Source organism: Thalassophryne amazonica, chromosome 2 (genome assembly GCF_902500255.1).
Source record: "Thalassophryne amazonica chromosome 2, fThaAma1.1, whole genome shotgun sequence".
NCBI lineage: Eukaryota > Metazoa > Chordata > Actinopteri > Batrachoidiformes > Batrachoididae > Thalassophryne > Thalassophryne amazonica.
In genome coordinates, this window is record NC_047104.1 from 133,549,856 (window position 1) to 133,566,719 (window position 16,864).

At 39.2% G+C, this 16,864-nt stretch overlaps 1 protein-coding gene across 5 annotated transcripts in view; it reads right to left on the bottom strand.

The window, feature by feature from the left end:
- LOC117530897 (casein kinase II subunit alpha'-like) overlaps positions 1–15,168 on the bottom strand; it is a 43,500-nt gene extending 28,332 nt beyond the window's left edge. For 4 of the 5 annotated variants that reach the window (XR_004566478.1, XR_004566470.1, XM_034193866.1 and 1 more), the window contains exons 1-3: positions 14,940–15,166; positions 8,926–9,302; positions 6,900–7,011 (exon numbers count right to left, since the gene is read on the bottom strand). Coding sequence is in view for 2 of the 5 variants with exons in the window: in XM_034193866.1 (XP_034049757.1) it covers positions 6,900–7,011; positions 8,926–9,032 (219 nt within the window). In the remaining 3 variants the exon portion in view is untranslated. Of the gene's footprint in view, positions 1–6,899; positions 7,012–8,925; positions 9,303–14,939 lie in introns of all 5 variants that reach the window. The other variant, XR_004566479.1, reaches the window with a different exon arrangement.
- Between the last annotated feature and the right edge of the window lie 1,696 nt (positions 15,169–16,864).

Genomic DNA, 16,864 nt, shown 5'->3' on the forward strand with positions numbered 1-16,864 from the left:
CCTCATGCCGACTTCTTCTGAAAGTTCTCTGTTCTCTGACGACTTACTGGGTCAACAGAGCCTGAAATGTGGAAGTTTTCAACTTGAAACGGCGAGACACTGCCGCCTCGAAGCGCAGATCGCCGTCAGGCGCCGTGGGCCGTCCTTACGGCGACACTACCAGACCAAAATCTCTCATCAGCCGTTAAATTTTTACCGAAAACCAGCTGAATTTATCGAATGGTGTCAACTCAGTTGTGCCTTACAGTTTTGAAAAAATTTTGATCAAACAAAGCAGCAGTCTCTGAGCCATTCCTAAACAATGAAAAAAATCGACGAGAGGGTGGGCGACTCCTCACTCAAAGACTGCCCACAGGCGAATGACGTAACCGACAGGCGTGAAAAAACTCTCGCATGCCCACGAGGGTTCAAGCATGTCTGATGTAATCACACGTGATTCAAATCCATATGGTTTTTGAAAAAAATAATAAGGTTGGATACTTTTCTAATAGACCTCGTATATATACACACAGAGACATGTGCACATAACTGGTACTCATCGTGCTCGTGCGTGCTAAACATCATTGATGCATAGCAGAGGGAAACACTTTTCCTACAATCTGTCATTTCTTTCCTCTTATGAAGCACTTCCCTTGTGTTTTCTGCTGCACAACATTTATTTTAGCACGCACAAGCACCATGAGTACAGTTATGTGCATGCCTGTGTGTATATATATATATATATATATATATATATACACACACATACATACATACATACACACACACACACACTTTCAAATTTCACAAATTGACAAAATTTAGTTTCTACAGAAATCCAAGCATTGTAATCCAAGTATATTTTTGTAACATGTTGCAAAATTACCTGTCAGGAACTCCATAGTGAATATAGTACTGGTCAACACCATTTTCTTGCGTGGAGTTTTTCCCAAAGGATTTTGGGTAATTTGAGGGCGCTGAATCCAAGTCTCGTGTTCGTTTTTGCAAATCACATGTTTTTGAGAGATGAAAATTTATTTGAAAAAGAAAAAAAAACAACCTATGTTGCGTTTAAGCACCCATATATGGAATAATGCTTGCAATGAAAGGCAGCTACTCCCTTAAGAACGCATTTCTAAAACTACTTTTATGTTTGAGCATTATTGACCACAGTATAAAAATACTAAATAAGTAAAACATATTGAAAAAATACAATCTGGAGCATTATGCTCATCACAGCTAAGGCATCGCTGAAAAGCTAATTTTTTTCTTACTAGTTTTATGTCTTGCTCACAGAATTCAATATGCAGCTTTACACCAAAAGCATGTAAAGCATACACAAAAAGGTAACACTGTCTCTTTAAAATCATCAGTAGTAGGACTGGCTATACAGAGAAACTCTATATCCTCCTCTTCTTCATCATCATAAGTGGATGAAGAGGCAGAAGTAAACTTGTCTTCATCAGTGTCTGGGAGCTTGGTGAAAATGGGTACTGGTTTTTCATCACTGTGGGGAACCCGTCGTACAGGTTGGTACACTGGGGTATTGCAAGTGGTGTTTGTTTTTCTTAAATCCCTTGACATTTACAATGCAGAAGTAGCAGTCATGTAAGTGGTTTTTCAGTTCTCTCCAAACCATTGACACACCACAAATCTGAGCTTAGCATTCTTTCCTTAAGACCAGCATCTCAGATTTTCGACAAGTTGTGCGAACTCAGTGAGGCGCCCAATTTTTGTCCGGGTCACCAAGTGGTACTCCAAAATAAGCAAGGTGCACTCTTTTGATAAAAGTTAAGGCAGATGTTACATCTTTGAGGTGGTAAAGTGAAGCAACCACAGATAAAACAGAATATATCTGGGTCATTATTTTATTGATTTGTTTTTATTTATTTTCATTTATATAGCGCCAAATCACAACAAAGTTTAAAAACATCAGCTTTAAAATAATCAAGTGTGACTTGAGCAGGTAGATGTGGAAAACATGCAGGGCAAGTGCTCTCCGGGACCAGGGTTGGTGACTTCTGGTATAGTGTCCAGTTTGTTTGTTTGTTTTTATACACTTTTTCGATTCAGTTTCAATTTATTTCATTTATATAGCGCCAAATCACAACAAAGCTGCCTCACGGCGCTTCACACAAGTTAGTGCAGCGGATAACTGAAAAAAATGCTTCAAATGGTGATGCAAGCACCAAATTTGGCACACATACTCCTTAGACATTACTCTTAAAAACGCCGGGTACCCACGTGAACTTTCAATAGGCGGCCAAGAAGGGGTCAGTTGAAGTATTACACGGGGTCAAAATTTAAAAATGCTTCAATCATATTGAAAGGTATTCCATATTATTTGTCTGATCATAAAGATTCCAAAAAGGTATAGTTTGGACTATCTGTGAATGAATGGTCTGGAGTTATGGGGTAAAAACAGCAAGAACACTGAGAAAGGTCAATTTCAGTTTGTACAGGGGTTAAAAGTTAAAGTTGCTCCAATTTTGGTAAAAAGTGGTGCAAATTACTGGTTGAGCTAATAGGATTAATAAATGGAATAGTTTTGACTGTGTTGCATGCTTGGTTTGCAAAGTAAAGGTTAAACAATATCAGCATCCATTGGATTCTATGACATGTGACATATGCTACCCTGTAACATGATAACTAAGCATGATACATGATGCAAACTATTCCTTTTAAAAACCGTATTCACCCAACTAATAATTTGCATCACTTTTTTTTACCAAAACTGGAGCAACTTTAACTTTTGACCCCTGTACAAATTGAAATTGACCACTGTCACTGTTTTTACCCCATAACTCCAGAACATTAATTTACAGATAGTCCATACTATACTTTTTGGAATCTTTATGATCAGACAAATAATATGGAATACCTTTCAGTATGATTGGAGCATTTTTAAATTTTGACCCCTGTGTAATACTTCAACTGACCCCTTCTTGGCCGCCTATTGAAAGTTCATGTGGGTACCCGGTATTTTTAAGAGTAATGTCTAAGGAGTATGTGTGCCAAATGTGGTGCTTGCATCACCATTTGAAGGATCCCTCAGTAAATATTCACTTATCTGCTGCACTAAGTAAGGTCTAACCTTACCAACCCCCAGAGCAAGCACACAGGCGACATGGTCATTGAAAGACATCGATATCATCCCAGTTGTGGTGGGAGCAACAGGCCTGATGAAGAAGAACCTGAAGAAATACCTTGAGGCAATCACCGGTCACCCAAGTGCACATGAGGTGCAGTTGTCTGCGATTAAGGGAACGATCACCATCTTGAAGAGAGCCCTCGGATACAATGCCAGATCTGGTTAGGATAACTATAGAGCCTAGGGTGCAACTTTAGACCCCAGGTTTGGGGCCCATTGCATTCTACAAAAAAGACATCAAAGATAAATGAAAAACCAAGCGACAATGATAAGAAAAACTCTAATGATCTGAGGAAGAAACCTCAAGCAGACCAGACTCAAAGGTGTGACTCTCTGCTTGGGCCATGCTACAGACAATTTACAAAAAAAATTTACAAAATGAATATAGAGGAAATTTTGCCAGTGCACAGTATGGGAGGGTTGCAGAAACAGACACCACACCCATCTCTGGATGGAGCCGCACTTCAAACACAGAGGGGGAAAAAAACAATCCGGCATCGGAAAGACAACAAATACAGTATAATTTGTCAGCATTAAGCAACAAGAAAAACAGAAGAAATACTAAGGTGATCGCCGGCCACTAGCCCTAAGCTTCACTAAACGACCCAGAATTTAGATACTTTCTTCGCTTGGAAGTCGTAGACATGTTAATTACCTTTGCGTGAAGAAGAATCAGGGCAAAGTCTTCACTAAACTGTGAACTGCTGAACCTGTCACACAATAACAAACACTCCTATTAAGAAACTGATGCTGTTACAGTCAAAAACATGTTTAAAAATGATAACATTTCTTAACCTTACTACTTTGTCTGGAAACAGCTATTTTTCTAATTTCATGGCTACTTCTCATATCCAGCATTGAAGCAAAATCTGCAGTCTCGCGCACCTCTTCACCACCATAAATGATATTAAGGCTCTCGTGAACCTGGTTTAAAAACTATGCTTCTGAAGCGGCTTTTGCGCATGATTATTGGCGTCAACCTCGTGAGTGAATGAGCAACTTTTACGTAATTGATCAATACAGAACATGCAGATTGCAAAAAAAAAAAAAAAAGTGATTTGATAAAGGAAAGCTGAGCTCAGATTTGGATTCAGCACAACAATTACCTTAAATCAGGTCCATGCAAGAATTTTTTTTTTTAACCATTGTAGTCTTTTCCTTCTAACACTAGATAGACTACAGGAGGAAGCGCGAGTGCACATGTATGACATTTTGAGATTACTTGCAACCTGACCCACTTGCTTGAGGTGCGTGCCCAGGGTGTGCACACTGACATCTGAAAAATGTGTTCTGAATCACTTCAGAGGTGTTATCTGGTTTCAAAAACAGCATTTTTTGATTTAGACGTCTTTATTTCTTGCTAACTTCTACAAAATATGAGAAACAAATTTATACAGAAATAAGCTGTTTTAGAGTGTTTTCGGCCATGTGGGTTTATTTTGTTTGAGCGGGCAGCCAGCTGACATCATGCTGCTTCCTTCCCTGCATGCTTGTGCAGATCTGGGGAAGCGCCTGCGTGATCTGATGTCACAATCAAATGTAGGTCACGGCGTCTGATCACTTGAATTCTAAATTGTTTCAAAACGGTAGACGTTTAGATCATATTGCCAATATCATTATGAATCCCTTATTTAAATGCTAAAAAAAAAAAATAAAATTATAGTGGCATCAAAGAAAATTCTTTTTATGACAAATAATAATAATAAAAAAAGAGGCCATACAACTTTACAAACAATTATAATTTCTCAAATTTTTTAATTGCAACAGAAGAGTACACAAAAAAAACTGCAACTCAATCGGTAACAGCAATCTATGATTTAAAAGCTCTAATAGCAAGAAACACTGATGATAAATACACGGAATCAAAATAAATACTGTACACACGCATTTTAAAAATGTCAAGAATGGATAACGAAAACACATTTTAGAATCTGCATTTTGCCAAACGACATAATTCATTCACTCATTCCCATCCTTGTCCACGTCCTGTAACTCTAACCATAAATCACAAATTAAACACAGTGTGATGCCTTTTTTCAAAGTAGTAGAATGACTGTCACAATGGAGTATTGTGAGTCTTTCATTTACTATTTGTGATATTTCACTGTGGTTCTCCAGCTGTACTGCAGCAGAGAGGAAGCAGCTCCAGAGGGTTATAAACACTGCCCAGAGACCGACTGGCTGCTCTCTTCCATCTCTGGAAGAGATCTACAAGATCCGCTGCCTTCGGAGAGCCCACAGTATCATCAGGGACCCCTCACATCCCGGTCACCACCTCTTACCTTCAGGGAGGCGTTTCAGGGCAATAAAGAGCAAAACAAACTTGACTAAAGAACAGTTTTTATCCTAGAGCTGTTGCTGCCCTGAACACTGCAGAGTAACTTAATGTGCAATATGCTTTTATTAGTCTTTTTCGAATTCTTTTTATCTACTTTATGCATTTACTGCACTTCAGTCTTGGCACTGTCTTCGAGGGCTGCTGTTTTTGCATTTCATTGTGCTTCTTGTGCAATGACAATAAATTCAATTCAATGAATTCAATTCGATATTTAAGAATAAAGTAGTGCAATTTAAACCATTTTGACTTTGAAAACAAGCTGGTTTTTGACTGATTTATAAACATTAGAAAATTTAAAATGAAGTAATTATGACGAATATATATTTGTTTTTATTTCTTCTTATTCAAAGGGTAACTGTACAACACACATATTCACCTGAAAACAGAAAATGTACCATTGTTAAAACAGTAAAAAGTAAGTCCCTTCGGCTGCTCCCTTGTTTGTACTTGGGGTCGCCACAGGAAATCCAAAGTGAATCTGCATGTTGAATTGGCACAGGTTTTATGCCGGATGCCCTTCCTGATGCAAGTCCACATTACATGGAGAAATGTGGCAAGGGTGGGATTTGAACCCGGAGGATTCTGAACTGAAACCAAGCGCATTAACCACTTGGCCACCACCCCTGCCTACATGTCATTCACTATTTACAACAGGTTTTGAGACTGGCTGTGCACCCATTGTCTGACCAGAAACTGCTGGAAAAGGCTCATTGTTTGTATGATGAGTGGGCCTTTGACACACTGGCATTTTTACCCAGAAACATCCCTGAAATATAAATAGATGTCTGTCTGTAGCCTCCTGTACTGATCACAACTGAACTGGATGACACAGACAAGCACAAGCAACCAGTCAATACAAAATACTGCTCCAGCAAGGGCTTCTAATCCACCCCCCACCACCACCACCACCCTCCTTTCACTCTGTCTTTTGGCTCAGATACAGACACCCATCTCCCAGCATTTCTGAAACTGTCTCGAGTCCATAAGCACACAGATACTCATTAAGACCAATCTGTCATTCCTGTTGCAAACAGAAGACATGCTGAACCATGTTTTTTTTAAATGCACAATAGTTGGCAGATCTACAAAAATACAACAAATGTAGAAGACAAGTATAAAACCAGACCAAGAATAGCTCACAAACGAAAGGTTCGACTGCGAATTTGCCATTTCCTGACAGCTACTGACAGGGCTGTAAGCATCACCCATTATGAAACAATCCTGGATAAATAAACATGTACATACAGTCAAATGTGTAGCCGTCACCAATCAAAAATCAGAGCACAGCAAATAAATGCTGATGTGCCCAAAGTGTTCTGCCTCAAGTCTAAGCTATAGTGTCTCCTTCTATTATGAACCAATAAAAGCATTCAGGATCATGAATACACAAAATTATTAATCAGATTTCACAGAGGAAAATAAAGGGCTCACCTTGAGGATTTTCACCACCACTTTCTCATTATTGGTGATGCTTATGGCTTCAAATACTTCACTGTACTTTCCTCTACCCAGTTTACGCACAAGCTGATAGTTGTCTTGATTGCTGGAGAGAAAGTATTTCAATATTTTCCAACAATACAACAAAGACATGCACAATCAACAATCACTAACAAAAATGATCAAAACAACAGCAAAAAGATAACTTTGACTGGAAAATTTAACACTATTGGATTTAAAATATTTCAACCATACAGGTAAAATGATGGTTCATATATCATGATAATCGTATCTTGAAGGCTGTATCAAACTGTATTCTAATACAATGATATCTGTTCCACAAATGTGATTGGTTAATCGTGTGGGATTTCAGACCATAAAATATCACGTTGACAGTGGCAAAATATTGGACCCTGTCACATTTGATGTATTTCTCCGTGCCCTGACCGCATTGCTATGCAGGTGTCAATAATGGCGTTGTCAGCTGAGAGCGAGAGAAACTAGTGCAGCGACGACGATGCAGAAATGGATGAATTTAGTCTATCATACGAAAGTATTGATGTGGATTCTGATACAGAATTACTCAATGCAGTTGACAACGTGGAGAAATTTGTGGGTCTGCTCACAGAATTTCCAGTTTGGCATGAAGATGCTGTTGTTGCGGTAAGCTTCACCGAACGAATTACTTGCAGAAAAATAAACCATGCAAACGACAGAATTGGATTACAATGGGAATAAACCCCTTGCGTCTGATGATTTGTGGGCAAAACTCAATGTGCAACCGTAAAATCCAGCATTAACATCTGCAAATCATCAGACACAACAGGGTTACTCCTTGTTTGTTTTTATAATCAAGTGTCATGATAACATTAAATGTCAACTGCTCCATGAAAGAATGAATGGCCTCTTGAAGAAGTATAAATGATTCATAATAAATACGCAAATAGGGAACAGACATTCAAGGACTACAATTTATACTTCAGAATAATTTGTTTCTTTAATGTTTAAACATTTACTATTTACTTTCCACCATGCCTGTGGTTGCTGGAGATAGGGCTAATATTGCTACGAGCAAAATTGAGGCCTGTCTAGTTTCTATGATGAGGTGGATGTTAACTAATTTTCTTCTTCTCAACTCAAATGTTCATTGAGCCACCAAAACTGAGAAATCTGTTTGAGCAATTTACTATTTCATTAGGTGATTTTTGTCTTTGGCTGATGCAGAGGTATTGATCCATACTTTGTGTTGTCCAAAATTTATTTTTGTAATGCCTTGTTTTCAGGTTTTCTACTTAAAAACAGATGCTCGAGTTATGACTCAAACGCAAAGTTTGATCATATGACCCCCAGTGCTGACATCTCTCCATTGGCTGCCTGATCATATGAGGCAGATTTTAAAGTTTTGTTGACATGAGATTTTGCATGGGTGTGTGCCGCCCTATATGGCCCATTCGGCCATGTGCTGGTGAATGCCTAGAGATCACAGGAGGCTGATCTGCTATCTGTTCCAAAGGTTAGAAAGAAATCAGCAGGCGGTCATTTGTTTGCATTTCGTGCACCATGGCTGTGGAACAAACTGCCAGCTGAGACTAGCCAGTATGGCTCTACTGACATACCAAAAAAAAAAAAAAAAAGACACCTTTTCTGCTGCCTACAATTGTTGATGGTGGGAAATATTTATTATTTAGTGTCTTAATATTTTTTTATGGAATTTAGTTTAAATTATTAACTTGTGATAGTGGGGTTTGGTATGTGATGCATTTTGTTGTTGCTAAAATGCTGTATCAAAAAAATTATTATTATTTATTATAATCAGTCTGGAGATGGATAGAATAATGTACAGTGATGTGTATCGAATCATAGAGCTAGTGTTTCCTTCCGTTCTTACATGCATTTGTTATGTTGTATGATAGCATGATCTGCAAGGGCAAAGTTATAACATGCGCCTCAATCTGCCTGAATCTGAAGCTGGTACCACATTTAAAATGTCTGAGATGTAACATGCCTCAGTGGACTGTACCTCCAGTTTGGCACATGTGCATCATAGTCCCAATACTCTCTGTTCTTCTGCGTGTTGACATCGGTGTACACCCGAGCCTTGCTGCTGGCCGGAGTGGATCCAGGCATCACCAGCTTTGCAGCTCCGTGTCGAGGAGCAGCAAATTCCGCCAAGTAATTCTTGGCCTGGTATTGGAAGGCAGAACACCGACTGTCCACAAAATGTGACTCTAGAAGCCCTGTGCTGTGCTTACCATTGGTTTTAGCTGCTTGTGCCTTCAGTTGAAAAGGGTCAGGCTGGACTGCCGCAGCTGCTGTGCAGACGGACAGCGCTACAATGACAGTGTGTGGGAACCCCCTGAGTAGGATGTTACACAGGATGGGATGAAGGCCTGCCAGCTTCAGAAAGAGCAAAGAGAGAGAAGAAGATTAGCATACAACTCCAAAAAGTATTGTTATATTTAAAGAAGGTTAAATATACCTATAGCAGAGGAGAAAACCTTGAGTTGGATTTTTGAAAAAGAAACATTTGCTTTTGCTGTTTTTGTCTGTAAAGCCTGGGAAAGGAGGCAACATGTGTTGTACCCTGTTGTACAGTGGGGAAAATAAGTGTCTGACCGCCTGTCAGTTTTGCAGGTTTTCCCACCTACAAAGAATGGAGAGGTCTGTAATTTTTATCATAGGTACACTTCAACTGTGAGAGACAGAATCTAAAAAAATAAATAAATAAATAAAAAATTCTGAAAAATCACATTGTATGATTTTTAAATAATTAATTTGCATTTTATTGCATAAAATAAGTATTTCATCCCCTACCAACCAGCAAGAATTCTGGCTCACACAGACCTGTTAATTTTTCTATAAGAAGCCCTCTTATTCTGCACTCTTTACCTGTATTAATTGCACCTGTTTGAACTTGTTACCTGTATAAAAGACACCTGTTCACACACTCAATCAATCACACTCCAACCTGTCCATCATTGCCAAGACCAAAGAGCTGTCTAAGGACACCAGGGACAAAACTGTAGACCTGCACAAGGCTGGGATGGACCACAGGACAACAGGCAAGCAGCTTGGTAGAAGACAACAGTTATGATTATTTATTAGAAAGTGTAAGAAACACAAGATAACTGTCAATCTCCCTCGGTCTTGGATTCCATGCAAGATCTCACTTTGTGGGGTAAGGATGATTCTGAGAAAGCTCAGAACTACACAGGAAGACCTGGTCAATGACCTGAAGAGAGCTGGGACCACAGTCAAAGATTACATTAGTAACACATGATGCTGTCATGGTTTAAAATCCTGCATGGCAGCAAGGTCCCCCTGCTCAAACCAGCACATGTCCAGGCATGTTTGAAGTTCACCAGTAACCATCTGGATGATCCAGAGGATGCATGGGAGAAGGTCATGTGGCCAGATGAGACCAAAATAGAGCTTTCTGGAATCAACTACACTTACCATGTTTAGAGGATGAGAACAACCCCAAGAAAACCATCCCAACCGTAAAGCATGGGGTGGAATCATCATGCTCTAGGGGTGCTCTTCTGCAAAGGGGACAGAACGACTGCACCGTATTGAAGGGAGGATGGATGGGGCCATGTACTGTGAGATTTTGGCAAACAACCTCCTTCCCTCAGTAAGAGCATTGAAGATGGGTCATGGCTGGGTCTTCCAGCATGACAATGACCCCAAACACACAGCCAGGGCAACTAAGGAGGGGCTCCGTAAGAAGCATTTCAAGGTCCTGGAGTGGCCTGGCCAGTCTCCAGACCTGAACTCAATAGAAAATCTTTGGAGGGAGCTGAAACTCCAAACCTGAAAGATCTGGAGAAGATCTGTATGGAGGAGTGGACCAAAATCCTTGTTGCAGTGTGTGAAAACTTGGTCAAAGTCTGACTGGAAATGTCTGACCTCTGTAACGGCAGACAAATGTTTCTGTACCAATTGTTAAGCTCTGTTTTTTTCTAGGGAATCAAATACTTATTTTATGCAACAAAATGCAAATTAATTATTTAAAAATCATACAATGTGATTTTCTGGAATTTCTGTCTCTCACAGTTGAAGTGTACCTACGATAAAAATTACAGACCTCTACATTCTTTGTAGGTGGGGAAACCTGCAAAACTGACAGGGAGTCAAATACTTATTTTCCCCACTATCTTGAAATTGTGGAACTTGTGACATGTATATGGTTATCTTGTTTTTTAGATGGAGTGTCTTATAAGTCCATGCGGACTGAGCACCAGTGGTGCATGACACTTTAATAAAAATCAAATCAATCAATCAATACCTTGGAAATGTGTTTTCTTTCCAATTTCAACTTACTCTTTCACCCTTCAGGAAAAATACAAGAAACTAATTTTGCCTTGGGTAATTTTAAAACACACCATTTTTACCTCAAATTTTCAAAGCTCTGTACTACGTGTGATTCCTCACTCAGTCAGCCCCTCACCATCAGTACGCCAGGAAAATGTTTTTACACATGAGCAGTATCCACTTGAAATATGGGCGTGAAATTATTTTTTAATCCTTTAATGCCTCAAAAAAAAAAAAAAAGAAAGAAAATTTCACTTCTTTTACCAAAAATACTTTGTCACCAAAATAGGATCATAACATGTAAATAATAATAAAAAAGGGATACAGAGAGACAAAAGTGTTGCACAGCACAAATGAAAAGTTTTCATTCATATTTATCTCACACACACACACACACAGAGAGAGAGAGAGCGAACGAGCGATCCTAACAACAGCTCAACTACTGCACAGAACACTCAAATTAACAGACCTCTGGTAGGGGACCCTAGCTTGAGGAACACACACACCACTCGCCGCGGTGCGTAGGGAGGGAGACACTAGGGGTGTCCCAATCAGTATTTGAAGATACAGAGTACCGATCAGATACTTGATATTACACTTGCACAGAGCAGAATACAAGCACATTAAAATCAATCCATTGTAAAAGCTTGTCACTAAAAGAGCTCTCCCATGGATTAAGGAAAAAACTGTCAATCCAAGCTGCTTCTTTGTATTTATTTATTTATTGATTTAAGTTGTCTATGGCGTTTTCAATGTTAAAGTTAGCCTTAACCCCCGAATTTATATAGCTGTATATAAAAAATGTTTTGTGTGTGTTTTTGCCTTTAAGTAGATGGTAAATAATGTTGAGATTATTAATTTCACTTTTGCACAAAAACTAGATAGTAATATTGGGTATTCTGGCAATGACTTTATGTTATAATGTTATAATAATAATGATGGTATGTTGCAAATTTGCGACAACGGGCATACAGGTCAATTTGGTAAGTTGCATATTTGAGTCAGAGATTGTAGTATATATGCGATGATGGGCGTTAAGGGATTAAGCTGTTGCAGCTGTCAGCACATTTGTTTTCTGTATAATAATTCATGCCTCAGCGCTTGTTGTCGTAAAAGAGTCAAATGTATTACAAATTGTAATATTTTATTCATATATCAATAAACAACAATAATAGTAATAATAACTAATAATTAATAATAATACTAATAATGCCACATCACAGTTTTAGAGAAACAGGCAAAAAGAATCTGATAAAACAAAACAGAAAAGATTAAACCAACTAACAATGAACATAAATAAATATAGAAATAACTGTTTCCTGTGAACACCGAGTGACTCTTAAACCTCCACTTCATCCCTGTTTTATTAAGTTTAATGACAATTTCTTTCGGTCAAACCACATCTAAGTTGCGTTTTTACACAAGAAAAAAATAAAATGCAGTAAACTGCACATTTGTGTCTTTTTTCATGAAAATATCTTATTAAATATAACATATTACACTTTCGTCAGGCCTTTAAAATACTTTTGTGGACTCTTGCTGTAATATGTTGTCAGTGGTTGAGATATTTGCTGTAAGCATCTAAACCTGATGGAAATCTCTTTGTGGTGTGTCGGTGATGTATGTATTTGCAAAATAAAACAAAACACGAAGAGAAAAAAGGACAGGGAAAGAAAATTAAATGAGGGAAAGCAGCTGCTAACCAAATTCTTTGAAAAGACAGGTGAGCTTGAAAGCTAGCAATATTGAGTTGGGGGGGGGGGGGGGTCTGGGGGACCAAATTGCACCATTTCCTAGAAAAATGGTGCAATTTGGTGCATTCCTGTGCATTTTAACAGATGGGAATGGTGCAATTTGGTGCATTCCCATCTGTTAAAATGCACAGGAATGCACCAAATTTTTCTAGAAAATGGTGCAATTTGGTCCCCCAGACCCCCCAACTCAATATTGCTCCCCCAACTTTAAAAAGGGTTCTGACTCCCAGGTGTGATCTAAGGTATACATGATTTAGACCTGGTATGACTACGCATTAGAAATTTGGTGTTTGCGTTAATAAAAAAAAAGAACATAACAGTTGGGGGGGGTCCTTCAATATGGCTAGTACCTAGGGCCCAGAATTTGGTGCTACGCCCCTGGGTGTGCATGCGGGTGTGAATGTGTTTGTCTATATGTGGCCCTGCAAGACTGACATCCTGCCCAGGGTGTACCCCACATCATGCCCTATGACTGCTGGGATAGGCTCCCCCCCCACGCCCGTGACCCTTAATTGCAGTAAGCAGTTGAAGATGAGTGAGTTTGTGAGCACTTTGTTTTCCAAAAAATCGTTTAAAAGTGGGCATTTTTCATCATTTTATGGCACACTGTCAACAAAGTGAATAACTGTCGACACACCCAGATACAGTCACTTGCCCAGTTCCGGATCATTGCCAGTTCCGGATCACTGCTGTAGTATTTGCGCAGCCGTTTCTCGTAATCACCGTGAATACGCTGATACTTGGTACCAATGGAAAGATTGATGTTTTGTCTACAAACAACCACAAGCTCAACTGGATCCAGCCATCCTTGTGATCAACAGAGGAATCAAAACATCCCTGGTATCTGTGGTGTGCACGGTTTTTCTCACTGACTCATTCTTGCAAGTTTGAAAGTAACGATCTCTAAAACGTAGCAAAGGTGTGTTAGCCATTCGGTGTTTTTGGTTCTAGAGTGGGAAAATACTTACTTACCTGGGTAGAAAATGTCACTGTGTTATGTCTTGCTGTTTAATTGCTGCACGCATTTATCTCTGACGCGAAAATTTGCCGGTTGTGACTCACTGAAGCAGCAGCCTCGTGTCTGTACTTGTGAGCCATGTGGACTTTGGGGGTCATCAACATCACTAATGGACATGAATGTGGGGGCTTTTACTTTTTAATTCGGGAGAAATCTCACCTCCACACTTCATTTTTTGCTCGTAAAAACGTATAACAGTGCCTTTCAAAACTAAGTAAATTCTCATCATTTAGTAAGTATAATTTATATCATTTTGTGTTCAAAACACATTCTCTGTCACAGTGTGTATCATTCTGCATTAGAAGGGCTCCGGCCAGATGCCAGGAATGTCCCCAAAGTGACACAGAGTGTCGTGATCCAGAACCGGGCAAAATGATCCATTTCCGGCAAATATTTGGACCATACATAATGTGGCTTCACACTTTAAGTAGAAGGGCGACACCATCCAGACTTATAACATCCAAATGCCCAATACAACAATACCCAATAAAGGATATTCAGTTGCATTATGGCTCCGTATAACGGGACTTTAAAAAAGGTGATCCGGAACTGGGCAACGGTCTGTACTTCTATTAAATAACTCTGTAGGAAGGAGCAGATCCGGTGGGAGAACAATCAAAACAGCTGGTTCACCAATTCATCACCATATCCAGGAAACACATAATTTTTTGTTGACCGACACATTTAAGAACAAAATTTAGTTTTAACACTGATGAAAAATAACTGCAGTTGCAGCTCCTCCTGGTTCTACTGTGGCTAATTTACGATTAGTTTGCTGAGCTACAGCTAGTTTTCCTTTCCCATGGCTAACAGCTTCCTTAAAGACACACAAACCCCACAGAATGTGCGTCATAAATTAAAAGCGAAATACTGGCATACAAAAGGTTTGTAGACTGTTCAATTTCTCCGTGCTGACAGTTTTGTGCTAGCCTGTTTGCTAACACTAACCTCGTCGTGGAAATGTTGAGCTCAGAGGAAGTCCATCCAACATGAACGACAGGAGAACGCGGCTTTTCTTACAGAAATATGATTTGGCCAGGTACTGGCTGAATTATTGTTAATTTTGGTAACATCTATAAATTGATATTCTCAAGTAGGTGGCGGTATATCTGTTCTAACGACGCTAGTTAACACTTGTGATGTTGCGTCTAGTTCGAGAGCTACTACCTGTGTGTTCCTCATTGGATTTAATGGCTGTGAGCAAACAAACGCATTGGTACGCTATCGCCACCTATTGACTTGGGTGTGGTATAGAAGTTCAATGGAGGAAAAAAACAAATATCCATGTCTGTAAATTAACCATTTTTTTTCCTAATAAGGCCGACTGACCATGACTAATTAACTAATTAGAACATGTCTGTGATTGTGTAAGTAGCCTTGCACATCCGGTTTACAGACCATTCATAGACATGGACCATTAATAGACACACAAAAAAGCATTCATAGACACAAAAAAGAGACCATTCACAGGCATATGAAGAACCATTAATTATTTAATATGTAACAGATAACCAAAACCAAAACACAGCCCTTTATTACTCATTTTACTGATGTTCTGGTCCAACAGCATGACATCAGTAAAATGATCTTTTCATGAAGATGCCTGTAGGCCTTGTGTTGCACTCTGCCAAGATGTCCCTCTCATAAGAATCTGGAGGCAAAGATGACATCAGCGACTTCTTGGTGCAGGATGTGGATGAGGAGGTACATATTGTACATATTTGTTCTGTGGTATGTATAACTGGTGATGACTGCGGACTGGCTTATGGGATATTCCATGGTGTTAGTTCCAGTTCCATACTGATTTTTTTATGACTGGTGCAGCTATTTTATATATGACACTTCTTTAACACAGGTGTGATCTTTCAGAAGTATGAGTTGACATCTTCACACTTCCTTTGACACATTTGTTCAGTAAATAATTTTAATTTTATAGTTTTGGTGTCTATGAATTTTGCACATTGTGTCTCTGAGTGGCCTTTTTTTTCTTTTTTGTCTATGAATTTTGCACATTGTGTCTCTGAGTGGCTTTTTTTTTTCTTTTTTGTCTATGAATTGTCCGGTTACCAGTCATTCAGGTATGGACGTATGTATGTCAGGGACATGCACAATATGATCCCTTCAATAAATGATCGAATAAATAAGTGGTTTGTCTTGAACGCTCACTTGCAATGGAAGAAAAATTTAAGATGAATACAGTGAAATAGCCAATTATTGTCAAAACAATAAAACAAAACCCAACATGAAAATATGTCAGCATATACTCTTTTTAAAGTAACACAAGCAATACTCAGTGTGTACAATGTCCATACAAGTATAGTCTTAATAAGTTATATACAGTGCATCTGGAAAGTATTCACAGCGTTTTATGGTTTCCAGACGTTATGTTGTAGTCTTAGGGCAGCACGGTGACTTAGTGGTTAGCACTGTTGCCTCACAGCGAGAAGGCCATGGGTTCAGTACCCATTGCCTTTCTGTGTGGAGTTTGCATGTTCTCCGTGTGTGCGTGGATTTCCTCCGGGTGCTCCGGTTTCCTCCCACATCCAAAGACATGCCGGTTAGGTGGATTAGACTCTTTAAATTGTCCTTAGGTGTGTGTGTGTGGGTGTGTCTGTGCTTGTTTGTCTGTTTGTGGCCCTGCGACAGACTGGCATCCTGTCCTGGGTGTACCCCGCCTTGCGCTCTATGACTGCTGGGATAGGCTCCAGCCCCCCGTGACCCTTAATTGGACTAAGCGGTAGAAGATGAATGCATGAATGTTATAGTCTTATTCAAAAATGGATAAAACTCATTTTTTCCATCAAAACTCTACACACCGTATCTTATAATGACAATGTGAAAAAGATTTCTTTTAGATTTTTGCAAATTTATTA